Source organism: Globicephala melas, chromosome 5, assembly GCF_963455315.2.
Source record: "Globicephala melas chromosome 5, mGloMel1.2, whole genome shotgun sequence".
Classification (NCBI taxonomy): Eukaryota; Metazoa; Chordata; class Mammalia; order Artiodactyla; family Delphinidae; genus Globicephala; species Globicephala melas.
The window spans coordinates 97,178,506-97,202,534 of record NC_083318.1 but is presented as its reverse complement, the minus strand read 5'-3'; the positions used below and the strand labels follow the sequence as shown (position 1 = coordinate 97,202,534).

General features: G+C 37.6%; 1 protein-coding gene across 1 annotated transcript in view; it reads right to left on the bottom strand.

Moving 5' to 3' along the window:
* The window catches only part of CFAP299 (cilia and flagella associated protein 299), a 622,812-nt gene extending 599,915 nt beyond the window's left edge, over positions 1–22,897 (bottom strand). The window contains exons 1-2 of the mRNA XM_030877981.2: positions 22,773–22,897; positions 4,499–4,629 (exon numbers count right to left, since the gene is read on the bottom strand). Of these exons, the coding sequence (XP_030733841.1) occupies positions 4,499–4,629; positions 22,773–22,883 (242 nt within the window). The 5' untranslated portion in view covers positions 22,884–22,897. The remainder of the gene's footprint in view (positions 1–4,498; positions 4,630–22,772) is intronic.
* Between the last annotated feature and the right edge of the window lie 1,132 nt (positions 22,898–24,029).

The following is a 24,029-nucleotide window of genomic DNA, read 5'->3' as shown; positions in this document are numbered from 1 at the left end:
TTTCACAGAAGCCAGATTTTATCTAGCAGAACATTTTAAACTTACAGAAATTCATTTAATTCACTAGCATATGGTATTCACTTTTGATCATAAAGTGAATGGAGTAAAGTCATTTTACATGAAACAAATTTTGGCCTTTTATCCAACTTCATCTTCATAAAATTAAAAGAGCATGTTATCAATTAATAGATACTTCCACCTCCTATTTTTAAAAACAAATTGAAGAAGAATACTCCAGTCACACCAGAAATAGTTGACAGTTGATAAACTGACTAGATTGGCTAGAATAAAAAAGGCTGGGGACTTGTCCAACTTTTAAAATTTAGTCCCAGATGTACCAGAGGATAAAAGGACACAAGAGCCTTCTCCTTAATCACCACAGATACCCTCTTCATTTCAGCAAAAAGGATCACAGGGATCCCTATATATTCAGCATCTGAGACTCCTGTCAAGCTCACTTTACAAGAATTCCCAAAGGCTCATCACAAAGTCTCTTGAGAAGATAGCAACAACCAAGCAGTATAATTATCAGTTCCATCAGGGCTGCCATTTATTCCATCTATGTTTCAGATTCTGTGTTTCAGTAAAATAAGGTCATTATCTCAGAAGCAGTTTTAAGAAGTGCTAATTCATCTCCTACAAAGATAAGCTGACCCAAAGTGAAGAGGCCAATGGTCTTACAAGCTCGTCCAGGAAAGTGTTCCACCTGAGAGATGACTCAGTTACAACTACTAACTAGATCCCAAGAACCCAATATTCAACTTCTGTGCAGTCAAAGTCTATCTCTCCATCACCCATAGAAATCAACTGAACTTCTCACTACAAACAGAAATTCTCCAGGACTTATGATAGGAGCTACCTCAGTGACCACCAGCTAAACTTATCCCATCCCTTCTTTCCAAACTTTATAGTCTCTGCCTTGTGGCTACTAAACCCAGCTGGCATGAATCTCAGGGTAAGAGAGATGAGAGATGCTGTTTACATGATAGTGAAGCAGAGATGGCTTTGAAGCAAAGCTTGAAGAAGCTAGGAGAATGCAGAGCCCACCTACCACCACCATTGCCACCACCACAAATCCAGTACACGTGGAAATGAGTGGCCTCTAGCTGGCACAACTTTAGGGGGGAAAAAGTCTTAGCAAGGGAATAGGCACAAGTTAAAACAAAGAGGTAGAGAGAATGATTTGTGAAGAAGAAAAATTTATAGAATTGAGGCAAAGTAAATGTGTCCATTTTCATACCCTTGTTTGCCTGCTTGGCTCCTACTTATCCTTTAAAGGTAAATTTAGCAGTCATGCCTTAAGAAGAGCCTTCCCTGTTCTCCACATCCTTCAAATCTTGACTTAGTATTACTTTAGGGTGTTGCCACAACACCTATGATAGCATATGTTATCTTCAGTTGTAACTGCCTTTTTTAATTGAGATATAATTCACATACCATAAAATTCAAACTTTTAAGGTATACAATTCAATGGCTCTTAGTATAGTCACAAAGTTGTGCAGTCATCACCCATATCTAATTCCAGAACACTCTATCACCTCAGAAGGAATCTCCATACCCATTAGCAATCATTCTTCTTTCACTCTTCCTTCCAGCCCTTGGCCACCACAAATCTACTTTCTGTCCCTATGGATTTACCTATTCCGAATATTTTATATAAATGGGACTATACAATTTACAATCTTTTTGTCTGCCTTCTTTTGCTAAGCCTAATGTTTTCAAGGTTTACCCATGTTGTAGCAGGTAAGAGTACTTCACTCCTTTTTATGACTAAATAATATTCCATTTTATCTATGTACCACATTTTTTAATCCATTCATCAGTTGGTGGACATTTGGGTTGTTGCTTCTTTATGGCTACTATGAATAACGTTGCTAGGAACACTGGTTTTTAAGTGGACCTCTGTTTTCAATTCCCTTGGATATACATCTAAGAGTGGAATTATTGGGTCATATGGTAACTCTATGTTTAACTATTTGAAGAATTGCCAAACTATTTTCCATTGTATACTCCCACCAGCAACGTAACTGTCTTTCATTTATCTAACCCTCAAATTTCTTGAGGTCAGGGACTAAGTCTTATGTTCTATTGTATCCCCAGCACCTAGCATAGTGCCTAATGGCGTATGGTTGTCTATGAGTATTTGTGAAGTGAATGACTAAATAAAGGGTCAAAATAATTTTTTTCACTTTATGACTTCTTCTGGCAAAATACTTATCAAAATACCCCCTCCCAATATCTTTAACCAGACCCTTTTTATCTATGAAACTATTCTAAGTAAGTGACATACTCTTAGGTGCCAGCACTTCTTGAAACGGGTGCTCTATGATTGCTAGTGAAGAGGATTGTGATCTGCTTGGGGCTGCTCACCCACACATTAGAGAATTTAAGATAATCTGATAGTAGAATCACGTGTTTCCAAGTTGGTACCAGTTGGCGGGCAGTCACATGTTCATGCATATTTTCAAAGTGATCCTCAAGCAAATATAGGCACAGGACATATTTGGTGTCCACACTCTGCTGGCCCTGCTGCCAATAACACTACAATGGACCTGGCAGGGAAGGAAAGAGGAAACATATGGGGCCCATCCCACTACAAAGGCAGATGAGAAGATGCGCAGATGAAAAGGCTTTCCGATTCTAGCAGCTCTGTGTGGGGATTAGTCTCCCAAGACTGGCACTTAAGTAGTCTGATGACTTCCAGCTCTGGCCAGTTAAAGAGACTATCGATAGAATAAATACTCATTTTGAGCCAAACACAAAATGAACATGTACATGGATAGAATTTATACTGTAAACATGACCAACTCCTCTTGATATAAAATAGGATACATCTCTAATAAAATATGAATATACATTAATTCCTTATAAAATCTCACAAAAATCTCTACACTTCTGCTCCTGACTGATAAACATTTATTGATTAAAAACAGAAAGAGAAGACTCCCCTGATGTTTTATATGACACATCACATGTACACATATATTTTGCATCATTTCAATTTTCTACAAATAGAAGCCAAGTATACTTGTGTTGCATAAACTAGTGAAGTTTTATATAAATTTACCTTTGGTAAGAAGAATGGCCCCTTCAAAGATCCCCATGCCTAATCCTATTAGTATGTTACAGTACGTGACACAAGGGACTTTGCAGATGTAATGAAGGTTATAGACCTTAAAATAGGGAGATTATCCTAGATTATCTAGAGGGACCCAGTGTGATCACATGAGCCCTCAGAAGGAGAGATTTTTCTGTGGCTGGAGTCAGGGAAGACTTGCATAAGGAGAAGTCAGAGAGATTTAAAGGTTGGCAGGATCTTGACCCATTCTTGCTGGCGGGCAGCCACATGGAAAGCATGAGAAGGAATGTGGGCAGCCTACAGGAGCAAAGAGGAGTCCCCAGATTGACGGGTGACAGGGAAATGAGACCTCAGTCCTATAATCACAAAGAAATGAATTTGGCCTAAATGAGGGTGGAAGCAGACTCATTCACAGAGTGTCCAGAAAAGAACTCAGTCCAGCCAACACCAGGATTTTAACTTTGTGATATATGTAGCAGGGAATCCAGCTGAGCCACTGTACTCTGATTTCTGACCTACAGAACTATGAATAAATACGTTTGTGTCGTGTTCAGCGACTACATTTGTGGTAATGTGTTATGACAGCAATAGAAAACTAGTATATTACTGAAGGTTACTGTATTAAATGACAATATTCTAGGGTTCTGAAATACAAGAACCACTGGAACAATCAATTAAAATTGCACATTCCCAGAACCAATTCACATTCCACTACCAAATGTTATTTTTATAATAAATACATGGGAGACTTCTACTCATAATTACTGGGTATTTTTTAAAATGTTATCTAAGAATAATATACCAATTTCTAAGTAATTTTTCTCACCAACATTTAAAACTTTAGCATTCATTTTTTAAAAGTAAATAGATAATTACTTTGTCAAGTCTTTTTCAGATTGTCTTAGTTTGATACGGTTCACTTTAGGTGTACATCTCTTTCCTAACATACTTTATTAGATTCATATTTTATATAACCACATATGAGTCATATTAACAAAAGCCAGTGATCGTTTAAATAGAGTTCAATGAATCAATGTCTACAAAAATGTGAGAACATAAATGAAGCCAAAGATTTACAGGCCTCGAAAGTACAAAGAACTCTAAGGCAAAGGTCACTCATACTTTTAGTATATAAATGTGTAAAGCCAATAATACTGAGCTATGCGTAAACAGGACTTTATTGGTATGATGGCCATATTTTGGTATTTATATTTTTAAATTTGTAGCTCCCAGTTTCATGTGGCTTTATCGCAATATCACAGTTCCTCCAGTTCCTGATCTGCAGAACAAACGCTTGGAATATTCCAAGTTCTACCTGCTCCAACCAATGTTTCTAAATTAAAACACTGCCAACAAAATTGGATTTTTCCAGAGACTCTACAATATAATATAAAATCCATTTGGAACATGGACACTTACTTTTTCTGAGTTCTTTCAGCCAACCTTGCAATCTCTATAGCTGCCTTCCTTGCTTCAAAATCTTCCCTTTTCACCACCTCTCCAGTCCCGCGGTAGCCTAGCTCCACCAACTGGCGGGCCAGGCCTTCATCCTAAAAAGAAAATCAATTGTTACATTTGTGGATTAATGAGACATCTTATTTTATCCAATGTATACTGAATAATTGTTTTAAATGAAAAATCAAATGGAATATTTAAATATGAGACAAGATCTATTAGATTGAAAAGTTAGAATTCCTTCTAACAATAGTTTTATAAACATCTGATTTGTCATCCCTTTCCCAAAGATGTAAGATGAAAAAAAAATAATAATAACATCAAGCACTAAATTTTCTCTAAGGGATTGCAGGACAAAAGTCTGTAATGTTTTTAATCAATTTATGAGAACAGCTGTAGGTAATAAAGTATCTTTAAAACAATAAAACTATAGACAATAGTATTTATACAAGAAAGACTTTTTAAAAACCAACTGCACAAAAAGAAAATTGGGTTGCTTTCAGCAAGTTCAACATTTCAGAGACTTACTTCCTTGAAGTCAATTAACTGATGACACAGAGCATTATAACTTCAAATACAAAACAAAGGGCAGATGAATTTCCTATTTGAGTAGAAAGATATTGTTTCCATGTAATGTTGGTACCAATAAAAGCAGAGAAGTAGAAACCCAAGAAGATGACAAGAAGCTTCAAACTGAAAAAAAAAAAAATTTCCCCACAGTCCTTTAGACCTTTTATATTTCAGTTACTTTAAGAACTGTCACACACATTTTTGTCACTGCATAGCATCTTCAAAAAAGAACAGCATTTCCCCAAAACTTGAATAGGTGACATTTTACTTGAAGTTACTAATATAAAGGCTTATGTATTACATAAAAATATGTATATTAACATATTACATTATCCTTACATTAAACATGAAATGTCTGAAATATAGAGAAAACAGCATATATTTTATTGTTACAGACCCTTACTACATCACTGCTGAATGCAAGAACTGTCTAACAGAATTAAATAAGAAAACTTAAGATTCGTGGTTAATAATCTATACAACCCATGGTGGCTATTTTAAAGTTCCAACTATTCTAACAAAAAAAAATTAGACACCATCAACCTAGAAAACTTTGCTACTTTGCTTTGCTAAACACTAAAAGCAAATTGCTGAACTCTGTGTAGCAATATGGATACATTTGCCAAGTTAAGGCAAAGCACCAGGCTTTGCACAAGGGCGCTTTGCCTTCTTTCTGACTTGTTCCCCTGCTCACTATACTTGCTATCCCAGGTTGCTGTAGTGCGAACAACAAAACTGAGCAAATGCCTCCACCTAGTGGAGTTAATATTTAAATGAAAAAGCGATGCAGATTTCGGGTTTGATTTACAAAAGTGGAATGACTTTCTTAAATACATTACTTAAAGTGAGCTTACGGGAAGAACTCGCAGTGAGCTCTGCTGAGACTGTGGGGTTCTTCTAGTGGAATATAAGTTGCTTGTGGTCAACAGAGTATTTTACATAATAAAGGGCATTAAAAATTTCCTGTACTAACTTTGTATATGGAATGAATTATGCATTCCTGTGTGCCTTACCTGAGCCACACAGAATCATTTGGATAGTTCTGCACTCACTGACACTCACGTATATTGCTACAAATGACAAGATCAGATACAAAGTTGAAGCTGTTGCCCCACTTAACCATTACCATGTTTTAACTGGTGGAATTACAAGCCATCTCTCTCCTGTAAATGGTCAATAATCTTTAAAGAATTATCTTTAAAGAAACTGAGAAATAAAATACTTTTATTTATTCACGTATTTAGCATTTCTGGTGATTTTCATTCCTTTGTGTAGACCTAAGTTTCCTACTAATATATGATTTTCCTTCTACCTAAAAAACTTTAACAATTCTTATAGTAAAGGTCTGCTAACAACAAAAGTATTGTGGCTTCTGTTTTACTGAAAAAAATATTGACTTCACCTTAATTTTTTTCTTCCAGTTTTATTGAGATATAATTGACTTATAGACATCACGAAATGATTACCTTAGTAAGTTTAGTGAACGTCTATCATCTCATATAGATACAAAATTAAAGAAATAGAAAAATATATTTTTTTTCCCTTGGGATGAGAACTCTTAGGATTTACTTTCATATATAACATAAAGCCGTGTTAATTATATTTATCATGCTGTATATTAGATCCCTAGTACTTATTTCTCTTATAATTGGCAGTTCAATACCTTTTCACTGCCTTCATTCAATTCCCCCTCCCTCCACACCCCAACCTCTGGTAACCACAAATCTGATGTTTTTCTATGAGTATGTTTGTTTGTTTGTTTTTGAAGTATAATTGACCTACAACACTAAGTTAGGTCCTATCACACAACATAGTGATTCGATATTTCTATATATTACAAGATGATCACCATGATATCTAGTTAACAAATATGTCACCATACAAAGATATTACATAGTTATTGACTATATTCCCCACACTGTACATTTCATACCTGTGACTCATTTAATTCTGTGCAACTGGAAGATTGTACCTCTTAATCTCCCTCACCTATTTCTCTCCTCTCTCCAGTTCCCTCCCCTTTGGCAACCACTGGTTTGTTCTCTGTATCTCTGACTCTATTTCTGCTTTGTTATATTTGTTCATTTGTTTTGATTTTTTTGATTCTACATATAAGTGAGATCATACAGTATCTTTCTCTGTCTGACTTATTTTACTAAGCATAATGCCCTTTAGGTCCATCCATGTTTTCAGAAATGGTACGATTTCATTCTTTTTTATGGCTGAGTAATATGCTATTGCAACCACATCTTCTTTATCCATTCATCTGTGGATGGGTGCTTAGGTTCCTTCTATATCTTGCCTACTGTAAATAGTGCTATGATGAAAACAGGGGTGCATGTCTTTTCAAATTAGTGTTTTTCATTTTCTTTGGATAAATACCCAAGAGTAGAACTGCTGGATTGTATGGTAGTTCTGGTTTTAATTTTTGAGGAATCTCCATACTCTTTTCCACAGTGGCTGCAGCAATTTACATTCCCACCAACAGTACATGAAGGTTCCCTTTTCTCCACACCCTCGCCAATACTTGTTATTTGTTATTTGTTAATAGTCATTCTGAAAGTTGTGAGGTGATATCTCTTTGTGGGTTTGATTTGCATTTTCCTGATGACTAGTGATATTGAGCATCTTTTCATATACCTCTTGGCCATCTGTATATCTTCTGTGGAAAAATGTCTATTCAGATTCTCTGTCATTTCTTTAATCAGGTTGCTTGGGGGTTTTTTGATGTTGAGCTGTATGAGTTCTTTGTATATTTTGGATATTAACCCCTTCTCAGATATATCATTTGTAAATATATTCTCCCATTCAGTATGTGGCCTTTTTGTTTTGTTGATAGTTTCCTTTGTTGTGCAAAAGCTTTTTAGCTTGATGTAATCCCATTTGTTTATTTTTCCTTTTGTTTTCCTTGCCTGGGGAGAAATATCCAAAAATATATTATCTAGACCAATGTCAAAGAGCACACTGCCTATGCTTTCTTCTAGAAGTTTCATGGTTACAGGTCTTACATTGAAGTCTTTTGGTGCATGGTGTGAGAAGGTAGTCCAGTTTGACCCTTTTGCATACAGCTATCCAGTTTTCCCAACAGCATTTATTAAAGAGGTTGTCTTTTTCCCCTTGTATATTCTTGTCTGCTTTGTCAAAGATTAATTTCCCATTAAAGTGTGGGTTCATTTCTGGGCTCTGTATTCTGTTCCATTGATCTATGTGTCTGTTTTTGTGCCAGTACCATGTTTTTTTGATTACCATAGTTTTGTATTATAGTTTGAAATCCAGCTTTGTTTCTTTATCAAGATTGTTTTGGATATTTGAAGTCTTCTGTGTTTCCATACAAATCTTAGAATTTGTTCTAGTTCTATGAAAAAATCCCATTGGTATTTTTATAGGGATTGCATTGAATCTGTAGATTGCCTTGGGTAGTATGGTCATTTTAACAATAATTCCTCCAATCCATGAGTACTGTGTATCTTTCCATCTGTTTGTGTCACCTTCACTTTTCTTCATCAGTGTCTTAAATTTTTCCAAGTACAGGTCTTCTGCCTCCTTAGTTAGATTTATTCCTAACTATTTTATTCTTTTTGATGCAATTGCAAACAGGATTGTTTTCTTAGTTTCCCTTTCTGATAGTTCATTGTTAGCATATAGAAAAGCAACAGGTTTCTGTATATTAATTTTGTATACTGCAACTTTACCAAATCCCTTGATGAGTCCTAGTAGTTTTTTGATGACATCTTTAGAATTTATTATGTATAGTATCATGTCATCTGCAAACAGGGACACTTTTACTTTTTCCTTTCCAGTTTGGATTCCTTTTATTTCTTCTTCTTCTCTGACTGCTGTGGTTAGGATTTACAATACTATGTTGAACAAAAGTGCCATGTGTGGGCATCCTTGTCTTACTCCTGATCTTAGAGGAAACACTTTCAGCCTTCCACTGTTGAGTATGATGTTAGCTGTGGGCTTGTCATATATGGTCTTTATTACATTGAGGTATGTTTCCTTTATACCCACTTCGTTGAGAGTTTTTATCATAAATGGATATTGAATTTTGTCGAAAGCTTCTACTGCATCTATCGAAATGGTCATATGATTTTCCTTCATCAGTTTGTTAATAGGGTGTATCACTTTGATTGATTTGTGGATATTGAGCCATCCTTGCATCTCTGGGATAAATCTCACTTGATCATGCTGTATGATCCTTTCCATATAGTGTTGAATTCAGTTTGCTAATATTTTGTTGAGAATTTTTGAGGCTATTGGGCTGTAATTTTCTTTTTTGGCCTGATTTTGTCTGGTTTTGGTATCTGGGTGATGCTGGCTTTGTAGAATGGGTTTGGAAGCATTACTTCTGCCTTAATTTTTTGAAGTGTTTGAAAGGTATAGGTGCTAACTCTTCTCTAAATATTTAGTAGAATTCACCTGAGAAGCCATCTGGTCCTGGGCTTTTGTTTGTTGGGAGTTTGTTTATTACTGATTCAATTTCATTACTGGTAATTGGTCTGTTCGTATTTTCTATTTCTTCCTGGTTCAGTTTTAGGACATTGTACATTTCTAGGAATTTGTCCACTTCTTCTAGGTTGTCCATTTTATTGGCATATAGGTGTTCATAGTAGTCTCTTATGATCCTTTGTATTTTTGTGGTGTCAGTTGTAATTTCTCCTTTTTCATTTCTGATTTTCTTTGTTTGGGTCCTCTCTGTTTTTTCTTTGATGAGGCTGGCTAAAGGTTTATCAACTATGTTTATCTTTTCAAAGAAACAGCTCCTAGCTTCAATGATCTTTTCTATTGTTTTTCTAGTCTCTACATCATTTATTTCTGCTCTGATCTTTATGATTTCTTTCTGTTTACTCACTTTGGGTTATGTTTGTTCTTCTTTTTCTAGTTCCTTTAGGTGTAAGGTTAGGTTGTTTATTTGAGATTTTTCTTGTCTCTTGAAAACCTTCTTTCATTATACACTTCCCTCTTAGACCTGATTTTGCTTCATCCCCTAGATTTTGGATCGTTTGGTTTTCTTTTTCATTTTCCTCCAGGAATTTTTTTAAATTTTCTCTTTGATTTCTTCAGTGATTTCACCTTAATTTTTGAAAGACATTTTTGCTGGATTAGTGTTCCAGGCTGACTTTTTACCTTTCAGCACTTTAGAGATGTCATCCCATTGTCCCATGACTTGTATTATTTCTGATGAGAAGTTCAATCTTTCCTGTCTGAACTCATCGTTGCATTCCTATGATAAATCATACTACTTAGGAGTAGTATTTAGTAGTCTCTGATCTATTATTTCTTAATATAGTCCTAGATCATTTTTCACTTTTTTCCTCCAGTTCATAAGTAAAATTAGTCTTTAGCTTTCCATTTTGTGCTATTCTTCTCTAGATTGATGTCAGGGTTACACAAGTCCTATAAAATGGTTTAAGAAAATTACATGCTTTTCTTTTCATTAATTTTTAATTATATAAGTCAGACATAAATACATTCTCCTTGTGAAAAAATTAACATGTGGCAGATGTAGTGAATTTGTATTCTGTCAACTTAGCTAAGCTGGAGCTTTGTTTCCATAATTTTTCTTCCTTAGATAGTTACAGGTTACATTGGGCCACAAGAGACATTTGCAATAGATTTGGAAGACAGAAAAGGAGAAGCCATATTGTTCTAGCTCTTATAGAAGCTTCTCCTGTACCTCCTCCAACTCCTGGGCCAAGTGCATGAGTGTGTTAAGCTCTGTGACTAAAGGTGCCAGCTTCTTCTGCAGATCTCTTCTACCATCAAAGTTGGAGGTGTGAAAGAGGTGAGGGCCTGATCCAAGTTCCAGTTTGTCCTTATGAATTCTAGCTCATCCTTGCAGGTCTGTTTGCCCTTGTTTCCCATAATTCTCATGTACGTTTCCTTCTTGGCTGTCTGTCCTAATGACTTCAGGTTCCAGCACCAGACACCAAAGAAACAGCCTTTCATTGACCATTTAAACAGTTCTCATAATTGTGTAGGGGCAAATCTCTATAAAAAAGTAAATACATGTGACACACATATATCTACATCTACATATATATGTATGTGTGTGTGTTCTGCTTCTCTGACTGAACCCTGAATGAGTCACAATTAGCTATTGGCAATGGTTCCAGAGGAACAGAAATTTAAGGGTGGGTTCTCTGAGTGGGTTCTGGTTACCTAGAATTGGTTCTCTGATCTTATTAAAAGTATTACAAGCCCTGTTTACACTAGAAAAGATTACACTGTAGTCAGTGAAATGCAGAGGCCAAGTTATTTATCACCTTTAAAGACATGCAATGAAAACAGAGCTTTAGGTAACCAAGTGTTTGCTTCCAGAGGACAATTTAGTGGCAATAAGAAACATAATGGTATTGGTTGCTTCCAAGTGTGTTGAAGGCCTTGGGAAAAGAAAATGAGAAGCTCACGGTTTGGGGATTAGCCAGCCATTTGGTGGCAGGTTAGTTACACAGGACTACCCACATTATGAAAGGGGAAAATATTTGACATAGTTTCATGATTTTTAAAAGCTTTTTTCCATAAAGATATTATGCCATATATACACAACTTTTCAAATAATTATTATTTTTTAGTATCCATATAAGAATTACCTGTTTGTTAAATTTGCTCATTTTTCTATTGGATTTTATTTACTATTGATTTATAAAGCTATATTCTATACAGCAAGTCCTTGTTGAGTATACATTTTACAAATATTTATTCTCAGCTAGTTGCTTATCATTTGATTTATATTTTGTCATACAGAGTTTAAAAATTTTGGCAAGGAAATTGTATATGAAACCTTAATAAAATACACAGAAAAAGTGCATCAGTGCATTTAATAGAGAAAAGAAAGCTTGAAAATAAACAGCTAACCATTTAACTAGAGAAAGAATAACAAAATACATCAAAATGATATAGAAGGAAAGAATAAAAACAACTGAATGAACTGTTCATTTCATTATGAAACTGAATAAAATAGAAATTAAAATATACAAATCCAGTCAGCTTTAATTGTCTAATGAAAGCCAAGAGCTTATTCTGTTTTTTTTAATTGAAGTATAGTTGATTTCAAGAGCTTCCTCTTTGTTTTGTTTTTTTTAATATTTACTTATTTATTTATTTGGCTGCACTGGGTCTTAGTTGCGGCACACAGGATCTTCAGTGCAGTACATGGGATCTTTAGTTGCGGCATGCGGGATCTTTAGGTGTGGCATGTCGATCTAGTTCCTTGACCAGGGATCAAACCCAGGCCCCCTGCACTGGGAGTGCAAAGTCTTAGCCACTGGACCACCAGGGAAGTCCCTCAAGAGCTTATTCTTTTAAAAGACCAATAAAATAGATAACATTTGGCAAGATTTATGGTGGAAAAGAAGGAATACACAAACAATTTTAGAAATCAGAAAAGAGCCATAACAACAGATAAAAGAAAACTACATACAAGTTTATAGTAATAATTTGAAAATCTGTGTAAAAATATATGAAGCATTTGCTCAAGTTATGAATTCAGAAGAGATCTGTAGGTGGTTTTATGAGTCCTTGATTTTTCCCCAAAAATGTCTTCATTTTGCATTCCCATTTGAATATTAGTTTATTTAGTCAGAGTCCAGGCAGGAAATAGATGATGTATTTACATGGAGTAACTGAAGGAAACTGAATGGCTGAGTTAATTTACAAAGGTATTCACCAGGTTAAGAGAAATCCAAGTGGGACAATGAAATACCCTGCAGCTAGCAACAGCAGTAAGCTACTGTATTAGTAGCCATTAACCTATGCAAATGAGGTAAGGGGAGGGAGCAACTAATAGGACACAGGGAGATGGCTGTAGGACAGTGTTATCAGACCCTGAGTTTTGGCTTGGTGGAAGAAAATATCGACTGCTAACCTGCAGCGTAGTATGGAAGGAGTCTGAAAAACAATGCCCAGCCTCCTGGCTTCTAATTTCTTACTGGTGCCTCTTATTGGCTGAACCCAACTGGCCAAATGTAAAGGGAGTCCAGTTGAAGTAGTCAACAGAAATCAACCTCTTGGGGCACACAGCACAGAGCACGTTGGGGTAGGATAGAACTCAAGGTAAGACAGAATCTCAGGGGCCAAACAGGGACAGAATATAGCCAGGGACAGAATTCTAGGCTCAAAGTAAAGTTTCCTAAGAAGTTTAAAGATATTACTCCATTTTCTTCTAGGAATCACTATTAGGAATGCAAAGTCTAGGATCAAGCTGATTCCCATTTACAGGTTATTTGTTGACACTCTGAATTATTTTTAAAATTGTGGTAAAATATACATGACATAAAACTAACCATTTTAAGTGTACGGTACAGTGGTATTAAATACATTCATGTTATTGTGACATTATCATCACTACCATCTGCCACCACAACTCTTTTTATCTTACAAAACTGAAACTATGTGCCAGTTAAACATTAGCTCCCCATCTTCCCTTCCCCCAAGACCCTGGCAATGACCATTCTACTTTCTGTCTCCGTGAATTTGACTACCCTAGGCACCTCATATAAGTGGAATTACACAGTGTTTGTCTTTTTGTGGCTACTTATTTTGCTTAGAATAATGTCCTCAAGACTTCCATGTTGTAGCATGTTTCAGAATTTCCTTCATTTTAAAGGCTTAATAATATTCCATTGTAGATATATACCACATTCTGTTTATGCATTCATCCATCAGTAGACACTTGAGTTGCTTCTACCTTTGGCAATTGTGAATAATGCTACTATCAACATGAGTATACAAATATCTATTCAAGTTCCTGCTTTCAATTCTTTCGGCTACATAGTATCCAGAAATGGAATCTCTAGATCATATGGTAATTTTCTTTCTAATTTTTTGAGGAGCTGCCATACTATTTCCGCAATGGCTGCACCTTTTCACATCCCCACCAGCAGTGTACAGTGTTCCAGTCTCTCCACATCCTCACCACCACTTGTCATTTTCTACTTTTTTTTGATAATAGCTATCCTAATGGGTGTGAAGTGATATGCCATTGTGGTTTTGACTTGCATTTCCCTAATGATTAATGATGTTGACACCTTTTTATGTGCTTATTGGTCATTTGCATACATTCTTTGGAGAAACATCTTTTCAAGTTCTTTGCCCAATTTTTAATTGGATTATTTGCTTTTGTGTTGTTCAACTGTAGTTTTTTTCCGTATTCTGGATATTAACCCCTATCAGATATATAATTTGCAAATATTTCCTCCCATTCTATGGGTTGCCTTTTGACTCTATTGATGGTGTCTTTCAATACACATAAGTTTTTAATTTTGATGTCATGTAATTTGAATTATTTTTGAACTATCATTTTATTCTCAGAGTTCTGTAATTCTACCACTATCTGCCAAGGTGTGGATCTTTTTCATTCATCCTACTAAGCAAGTGATTGTAAGATGGGCACTTACAATCTTGCACTTATCTCCAACACAGAGAATTTTTGTTGTTGTTGTTATTTCATTGATTTTTTTTTTTTTTTTTTTTTTGCGGTACGCGGGCCTCTCACTGTTGTGGCCTCTCCCGTTGTGGAGCACAGGCTCCGGACGCGCAGGCTCAGCGGCCATGGCTCACGGGCCCAGCCGCTCCATTGCATGTGGGATCTTCCCGAACCGGGGCACGAACCCGTGTCCCCTGCATCGGCAGGCGGACTCTCAACCACTGCGCCACCAGGGAAGCCCTCATTGATTATTTTATCCCCCTCATTTTCTGTATAATTTCTTTCTGGAATGTCTATTAGATAAATATTGAGCCTCCTGGAATTATTTGTTCATACTTTCCTTCATATAATTCTTATTCTCCTCATTTTTTTCGTACTGCATTCTGGGTAATTACATCAACTTTAACTTCCAGATCATTAAATTGTCCTTTAAAAGTGACATTCTCCTTCCATTAATTACCTCTTTTAAAAATGGCATCAAGTTTTTAATTTCTAAGGATTCTTTCTTGCTCTCTGATTGCTCCCTTTTCATACCAGTCTATTATTTTGCTTACAGACTTCATATTATACATATTAAAATGCCTGTAAGGTAGAAAATTGGAATTTATTTAAAGTTGCCTCAGGGTTTTGAGTGTTTTGTTTTGTCTGACATTACTTGTTCTCCTCTATTCATCTTAGGCCCTCTCTTTCATGCTCCTGTGTTCCCTCAAACATCTCGGAATACATAGTTATGAATAGAGAACTGGGTAATTAGCAAAGTCATTAGCATGGATTCCCTCTATAGTCGTACAGATCTGATTCCCTAACTGGTTTCTCCTCTGAATAGATGAACTGAGGAAGTTATGTGTAAAACAACAGAGTATAGCAATGTACAGACTCCACTTGAGGATGCGGACATGAAGAAGGAAGGCGGTCTGGGGTAAATCCCACCCTCTCCAACCTAATTACCAAAATAAGAAGGACTTGGTAATAAGGGTAACTCTCTCCAGATTATCTTCTCCTCTCCAACATCTGTTCTGGACTTCTAGCACTATCTAGCTACTTCACACTTAGTTTTGATTATCTCTCAAGCCCCTTTACCTGCTCCAGGATTCCTTGCTAGGCACTTTTTATAGAGAGCAGTTCTCTCATTTACCCTTGGGTTAAACATTGTAGGTATATGCTGAGGATAGGATACACCTCTGGCTTAGCTAAGGCAGAATTAACTTCTTTAATCAATTATAGGTTCTCTCTTGCTCTTTGTATTATTGTTACCTCTGACTTTTCTCTAAATCTGCTTTACCTTCCCAACACTGTTCTTATTTATTAATTTTGGGCTATGGTTTTCTCTATCTTGTCAATCTCTAACTTATCAGAAATAAGCACAATTTCTGATCCTGTAGAGTAGCATTCTTTCATGTCTCCTAGTGCTATTGTAGATTTATTCTATTTCATATTTACAAGGAAAATGGATAGACAGATGACGGGTAGGAAGGAAAGGAAGGAGGGAGGAAGGGTGGAGTGTGAGAGGGAGGGAAGGAAGGAAGCAAGCAAGGAAGGAAGGAAGCAAGCTTGATTATATCCAGGGCTCTACAATCCACAGTGTCTACTTCAGCCACAACTTCTTCTTTTTTTAATATACCTAAAAAGCTTCAGAAAAACTCTCTTGCCTCTAGTTGTAAAACAATCCAATCCATCCTTCCAATGGAAGACTGAATGATTAAACCAGAAAGTGTCCATTGGATTTAGTGACACATCCCTCACTTGTCACCATGGCAAGAACAATTTCTATTGAATGTGAAGATGGGAGCCAGCTAGCAGTGGGTTGAAAAACGGAAGATGGAGGAAATGAAGATTAAGGATTTTACAATTCATTCAAAAAGGATAACTGTAAAAAAGGAAGAAAAGACAGATATGGAGGGGAAAATGGGAGCTACCTCACTGAGCACAGAAGGGACTGTTGGAATTAAAGGTGAGAGGAGCTAATCAATAGAGGTAGTTCCCTAAATATATGAAAGGAAAGGGTAGAGAATGCAAGTGACCATCATCAGTCAAGCCTATTAGTTGTAAACAGCAGGGTTTACTGTAACCAGTCCAAGCATAAAAAGGAATTATTAAAATACAATAGCTCAAAAGATCCCTGGGAAAGTGAAATTTGAAGCCTACACAGCCAGAAACAATACTCTAAGCCATACAAACTATTTCAGCAAATATCCCTCACTGCCACCACTGAAAACATATACTGCAACTCACCATGTTGACCTAGGACATTACACGCCTGAATTTATGCCACTGCATCAACTGAAAGTCAAGAGCCTCAACCACCTCATTCAATACAAAATGGATTCTACATGGTGCTTTCTTCCTCACGTCACTCTTTTCCTATACAGCAGTCTCATGTAGGTGTATATGATTAGCAGTGCCTAAGTCACACAAGGATACACTAGCCGCAAGGAAAACTGAGAAGATGAATTTCTGCCTCTACCTTAGGGAGGTGGGACTCAGAGTTGGGAAAATTCCCAAAACATTATAATGATAATGGGTGTTCAAATGCCAGATTCGGTATATTCAGATAGGCACCATGCATGGTAGACACCATTAACACAGGTGGGAAGGAAGAGAGGATGGCCAGAATTTAAGGTGGTTTTATAAGTTTCATGGTAGAAAACCGAAGAGGGTTCCAGCCTGATTGACTCTTTTTGTTGATTTAGAAGATGAAGTCATCCACTAAGAGCCTGAAGAGAGGAAAGAAAGTTTGAAAAACAAGCTGGGGGTGGGGGGCGGTGGAATCAAGGAAGAGCAATAGGCAATTCGCAAAAGAAATGCAAATGGCCAGGAAAAATGTAAAAGATGGTCAACCTCACTAATAATCAGAGAAATTAAAATTAAAACAACGAGTTTTTTTTCACATATGATTTGACAAAAAATAAAAGGGTCGACAATATCAAGTGCTGGTGACTGTCTGAGAGAAAAGGTGTCTCATACATGCTGGTGGGAGAGTAAATGACTACTCTGGAGGGCACTTTGACCATGTTTATTATGACCCATCAATTCTACTTTTTGATTCACTTACAACTGCACACAAAGAGGATGTACAAAAGACACTCATTTCACTGTTGTTTGAGATATTGCAATAAGGAAAATGAACTTCCAAAGGACCAACCTAAGTAAACAGTGGATTCAATGTAGCAACTTATAAAGAATAGGAAGACCTATATAGAGTGACATTAAATGGCCTCCAAGATTTAATGTCATTTTTTTTGTTACAGAAAGATATAAATATTACCTTCTGTGTGGAAAATATAAATGAAGAATAATATATATATTTACATATAATGAAAATATTTATGTAGTATAATACTGAAGCCCATGTGCCCTGGAGCCCGTGCTCTGCAACAGGACAAGCCACGGCAATGAGAAGCCCCTGCCCTCCGCAACTAGAGGAAGCCCGTGTGCAGCAACGAAGACCCAACGCAGCCATAAATAAATAAATAAATAAAATTTATTAAAAATATATATATTTTTGAAGACTACTCAGATGTATGCAAGAAGAAAGATACTGGGGTAAACTTCAGCCCTTGTTGCTGCAGCTTGACTCAGAACCACACAAATACCATCTCCTACCTCTGCCACCTAGTCTAGATTCTCCTCACCCTCAACTAACACCTCTACTGGTCTTGGTAGCATATCAAGTGGTGTGAGCCAGACCCTCATTCCTGAGGGCTCTGAAGCCCTTTTCAAGTCTGGGTTGCTGCCCTTGTACATTTACCACCACAACTGAGAGAGATTACCAAGAGGCATCCAAGTGAGTCACCAGAATTCCAAACACGTTCCTTCATGACTGATTTTATAAGTCCTAACTTTTCCTGACAGTAAAGCTCAATTATGCTTGCCAAGATGGTGACTCTCTTCTTGCCTCCTGATTCCTAGACAAGGAGCCTGAAGATTCCAGGCAAGAGTTATAACTCCTAATTCAACTGACTCTCACCAAGTCACCTGATGGCATGTTCCCCCATTTAGTACCAGGACAATTAACCCGCAGAGCCCCCAGTGAGGAAAGAAAGTCCAGATTCTTTAGGTTAGGTGCTTTAACCTCTTAGTTCCCAGAAAAAGGGAACAAAGCTCAGTGCAAAGATCTTGGATGCTAAGTATATGCTGTATCATGGTGGACGGCACCCATTCTCTGAAACTATCATCTCCAAATTGGCACTTATTTATGCTTTTAGCAACCCATTCCAATGATCTATCTGCTGGCAGCTCTGAATGTTTCTGAATATATCATTAAAAGTGAACCACATGCTCAGGTCCTTATTCCCACAGCTCCTCTGTTGTAGCCTAGGTCCCTAGTCTGACACAGTGGTAAATGGGACCCTGTGCCTGTGGATGAAATAGTCATTCCATAAGACCCCATCTATAGATGCTATGCAATTCCCATCAAGATTTTAATGACAATTTTTTACAGAAGTAGAAAAAAAATCCTAAAATTTATATGGAACTACAAAAGACCCCAAACAGTCAAAGTAATCTTGGAAAAGAACAACAAACTGGGAGGCATCACAATTCCTGATTTCAAGCTATATTAGGAAATTATAGTAATCAAAATAGTATGGTAATGGTATAAAACAGACACATAGACCAATGGAACATAATTGAGAGCCCAGAAATAAACCCATGCATATGGTCAACTAACATTTGACAAGTGAACCAAGAATATTCAATAGAGAAAAGACAGTCTTTTCCATAAGTGGTGCCAGGAAAATTTGATAGTCACATGTAAAATAACGAAACTAGACCCAAATCTTACATGACTCACAAAAATTAACTTGAAATGGATTAAAGACTTAAATGTAAAACCTGAAACCGTAAAACTCATAGAAGAAAACAGGAAAAAAGCTCATTGAAGGGTCTAGGCAATGATTTTTTGGATTTGACGCCAAAAGCATAAGCAACAAAATCAAAAGTAAATAAGTGGGACTACATCAAACTAAAAAGTTTCTGCACAGCAAAATGATCAACAAAATGAAAAGGCCACATATGGAATGGAAATCATATATCTGATAAGGAGTTAAAATCCAAAATATAAAAAAAAGAAAAACTCATATAACTCAATAGCAGAAAAATAAACAATCTAATTTAAAAATGGACAAAGAACCTGAATAGACATATTGTCCCAAGAAGATATTCAAATGGCCAACAGGTACATGACAAGGTGCTCAACATCACTAATCAGTAGGGTGAAAATCAAAATCACAATGAGATACTACCACAGCCTGTTAGAATGGCTATCGTCAAAAAGACAAGTGATAACAAATGCTAGTGAGGATATGGAGAAAAGGAAATGCTTGCAGCCACTATGGAAAACAATATGAAGTTCCTCAAAAAATTACAAATAGAACTACCACACAAGCCAGCAATTCCACTTCTGGGAATACATCCATAGGAAACAGAAACACTATGTTGAAGAGATATCTGCACCCGCATGTTCATTATAGCATTATTTACAACTGCCAAGACATGGAAACAACAACATAAGAGTCCATCAACAGATCAATGGATAAAGAAAAGTGGTGCACCATTCAGCCATACTGAATACTATTCAGCCATGAAAAAGAAGGAAATTCTGCCATCATCAACGACATGGATGGACCTTGAGGACATTATGCTAAGTGAAATAAGTCAGACTAAGAAAGACAAATACTGTATCTCACTTATATGTGGAATCTAAAAACAAACAAACAAACACACAAAAAAACAAACTCAAAGAGATCAGATATGTGGTTACCAGATGAAGGGATTGGATGCCCGTGGTCAAAAGGTACAAACTTCCAGGTATAAATTAGGCCTGGAGATGTAATGCACAACCTGATGACTATGGCTACCATTGCTGGGTGGTAGAGCTGAACGTTGCCAAGACAGTAAATCCTAAAAGTTCTCATCACAAGGAAAACACCATTTTTTCTTTTTTTCTCTTTCATCTACATGAGATGACAGATGTTAACTAAACTTATTGTGGTAATCATTTTGCAAAATATGTAAGTTAAGTCATTATGCTCTATACCTTAAACTTAGGCAGTGCTATATGTCAATGAGATCTCAATAAAGCCAAGAGAAAAAAATATTCCATTAGGTAGCAGAGCAGTGTTATGACTACAGCCAGAAGAGCAAACCCATTACTACCAAATGTGGCTGTTCCTATCACACTGAATTGCTGACCCTTCCAAAGTTGAAGGGGCCCAATGCTTTTAGTTGCCACCAAGTGGCTAGTTGATTCCCTTGAAAAATGGTGCTGTATCGGAGGCATTCGACTTGCTTGCTGACAGTCGAATGCCTGTCATCCAAGTTGGACATTCTGAGGTAGCCAGTAGCTACATCAGCCTTGACAAGTGGAAGCCAACCCTACTGGGCCCATGTGTAGCCTCCATCTTCCTCCCTGTGCCCATCATGCCAGCGCTAAGGTGGCCAATGAAAGAGGCTGGTTGACAGCAACTGTCTTAACCAATGCCAAATTTAAAAGTAAATTTCTTTACCTTTCGCCTAAACATGGTCACCATTTCCCATTTTGCAGAACTTTAAAATTCTGATTGATGAAACAAAGTATTAATTTCTCACTCCTAATCAACGTTAATGCTCTTAGTTTCTAATTCACGTGAAAAAAAAAAACCTCTGCCTTTAAAAAAGTTGAAACCCTTCTTAAGGATATCAAGCTTAAGCTTGACAATTTTCCACAAGTGCTACAAAGATGATTATAGCCTATTGGGATATTTATTGTCTATATTTCATTCTTGTTTATTTAGATATTCAAAACCTTAGATGCAAACATTGTTTGGCACCACTACTATTTCCCCTTCATTGCAGTGACTTCCATGCAAGGCATAAAACGGAACCTTCATGATTTTAAACATGTTATCTGTATAAAATATTCAAAAGCTTGTTTTTGAAATCAGAAGATATGTTGGAAATACCACCTGGCTTTTTTTAACAGTTAATTCCAGAAAGATCAAATTATCCGTCCAAGGTCACACAACTTGTTCTTAGCAGAGATAGGACTAAAATTAGATGATTCTAGCTCCTTAAAATTATGTTCCTATCTAGAACATGAATGTGTTTTGGAGGATAAGCACTTTTCAGACCTTGGAACCTACACTGAAGTAAAATCTCACTTTGAACATGATCACTGAAGTCCAAAAATTTCAGTCCCCTAAACGGCTGAATCACGTTGTTGCGCATAAGGAGTTTGGGGATTGGCTGCAGGATACAAATCCTTCTCAGACTCAGGTATGGTGTGACCCCAAACAGAGGCCCTTGTTCTTTCTGGCCTAAATAGAGAGGGGCAATTGGCGGCTCTGTGGCATGGGTCCAGGGCAGGAGAATCCAAGTCAGTGCCCATTTAGTCGGCCTAGTCTGGGAATACGCCACGGCTCTAGGGACCACTGTCCACCTCCTGCTTCCCAGGACTCGTAGTCTATTATTTTCCCCGCTCAACTTGGTTCTCCCCAAAGAGCACAAGAACTCCATCCCTCCGCGCCGCCCCCCCACCCGCCCCCTATCAGCTTCCTGCCCATCCCCACACCTTTAAGAGGCAGGTCGGAGGATGGCTGCTGAGAGGAAGACAGTAGCCAATCCCAATTACGTCCGATTTTGCTGTGTTGCAGGATTTTTTTTTTTTTAACTATCAACTATAGTTGTGAACAATCAACTCGATAAAAATGAATCAGCTCATGCCTGCAATGCCAGGGAGCTGTAACGTGTATCCGTAATTAAAGGGCTTTCTGAGTCAACTAGCTTGGCGTGGAAGTTCATGGAACCAAATGCCTAGTATATACTAGATACACCTGGGAGGATACTGTCTTCTGTTCTTTAGTACAAACTGGCAAAGGAGAGAGAAACAGTGTCAGACCTGAATTGCAGACCCCGGAAGGGTCTCAGTGGGCCTCGGAATCCAGCCCCGTTCCTCAAAGGAGCAGGACTTTGGAAAGGGTACGGACCAGGAGCGGGGCGACGGAGGCCGCCGTACAGACATTCCAGGCCCCGCAGCGAGTGTACGTGCGCGCGCGCGCGCGTGCGCGCGGTTCTGTGCCGGTCACGGACGCCAGGGCCCCGAATTCTGTACGGACCCAGGCCCCGCCGTACAGCAGTCGGGAAACTGCGGAGTCGGCCGTTCCCGCGGTCCACCGCCAGGCGGCGAACACCCCACGACGCGGGGGCTCGGGAGGCACCGAGGAACGCGAAGCTGTGGCCACCCTGCGGGGCTGCCGCCCTTACCTCCAGGTAGTACAAGTCCAGTGTAGTAATCTGCGAATCCAGGAAATCTTCATAGGTGTTGAACTGAGTGACTATATTGTCCACGGTGGTCCACCCCTCTTCCTGATCCATTGCGGTTGCCTTGATCGGAGCGTCCCCAGCAACGGAGGCGGGTGGGGGGGGGGCGGGGCAGGGTCAGAAGGTTCCACCCACTTCGTCCCTTCCAATCAGTTGGGAACCGGTGCGGAGCTGTGGACGTTAATCCCACCCCCGTGTCTTGCTAGCGTTTCAGGCTTCCTTCTAACTCCTAGGAACGCCGTCTCAAATTACCCAGTCCAAGTTCAGGTCTGACACCATCAACTGACCGGACTTCGGCGAAACATGCAGCCACGGGAGAGATGCAAATTGCAATCCAAAATTTAAAAGAATATGTAGACAAAATACTATAGATCAACGCTCCTAATCTTGTTCTAAAACAGTGCTGTGAAGGACAAAAATTTCATGGTTAGTTCTCAAGTAACTGAAGATCCACTTTTGCAGGGAGAGTATCTCAAAACAAGTTTCTGGAAATGGTCTTGTGAACAAATCCGATAACAAAATACATTAATGATTGTGTTATTTCAAAAATTTTGGTTACAAGGAAGAATTTGTGAATTTCCTAAAGGAAAGAAACTCAACGAAATGTCTTTGAAGACCTTTTTTGGCCCCAAGTGCTTGGGGTTTTTTGTTTGTTTGTTTGTTTGTTTGTTTGTTTGTTTGTTTTCCAAGTGCTTGTTTTTAATTTTTTTTTTTCTTTTTACTTTTTAAGTTTCAGTAAGCACACAATGAAAGACCTTGGCTTGTTGAAGCTGTCTTTTTCAAAGGGTACAATATCTGTGGAAACTTAGACAGTAAAGGTTTTTACTAAAGACTTTTCCTTTAGAACAGTTTTGCATTTTTAAAACATGGATTTAAAGTAATCCAACCTGGCAGCTGGCAAAACTTTTCAGAATCCATTTTTGGATTTTAACGTTCTACAAATGGTCCTTAGGAATTAACACATAATACAACACTTGAGCCTGAGGTAGTTGCTCTCTAAGTACTTATTGAATTGATTCTGAAGATTTTCACAGAAGTGCAAAAACATTTTTTAATGAAAACATCTGGTAAGATACTTCACCTTGAGTTAGCTTTCTTAGTTTAAAAAGTCATCTCAAAATTAGGATGTCATGAATGTACAAAGTTTAAGTGATGTAAACAATAATCTCTAGGATATTACTGACTTGTCTTTTAAATAAT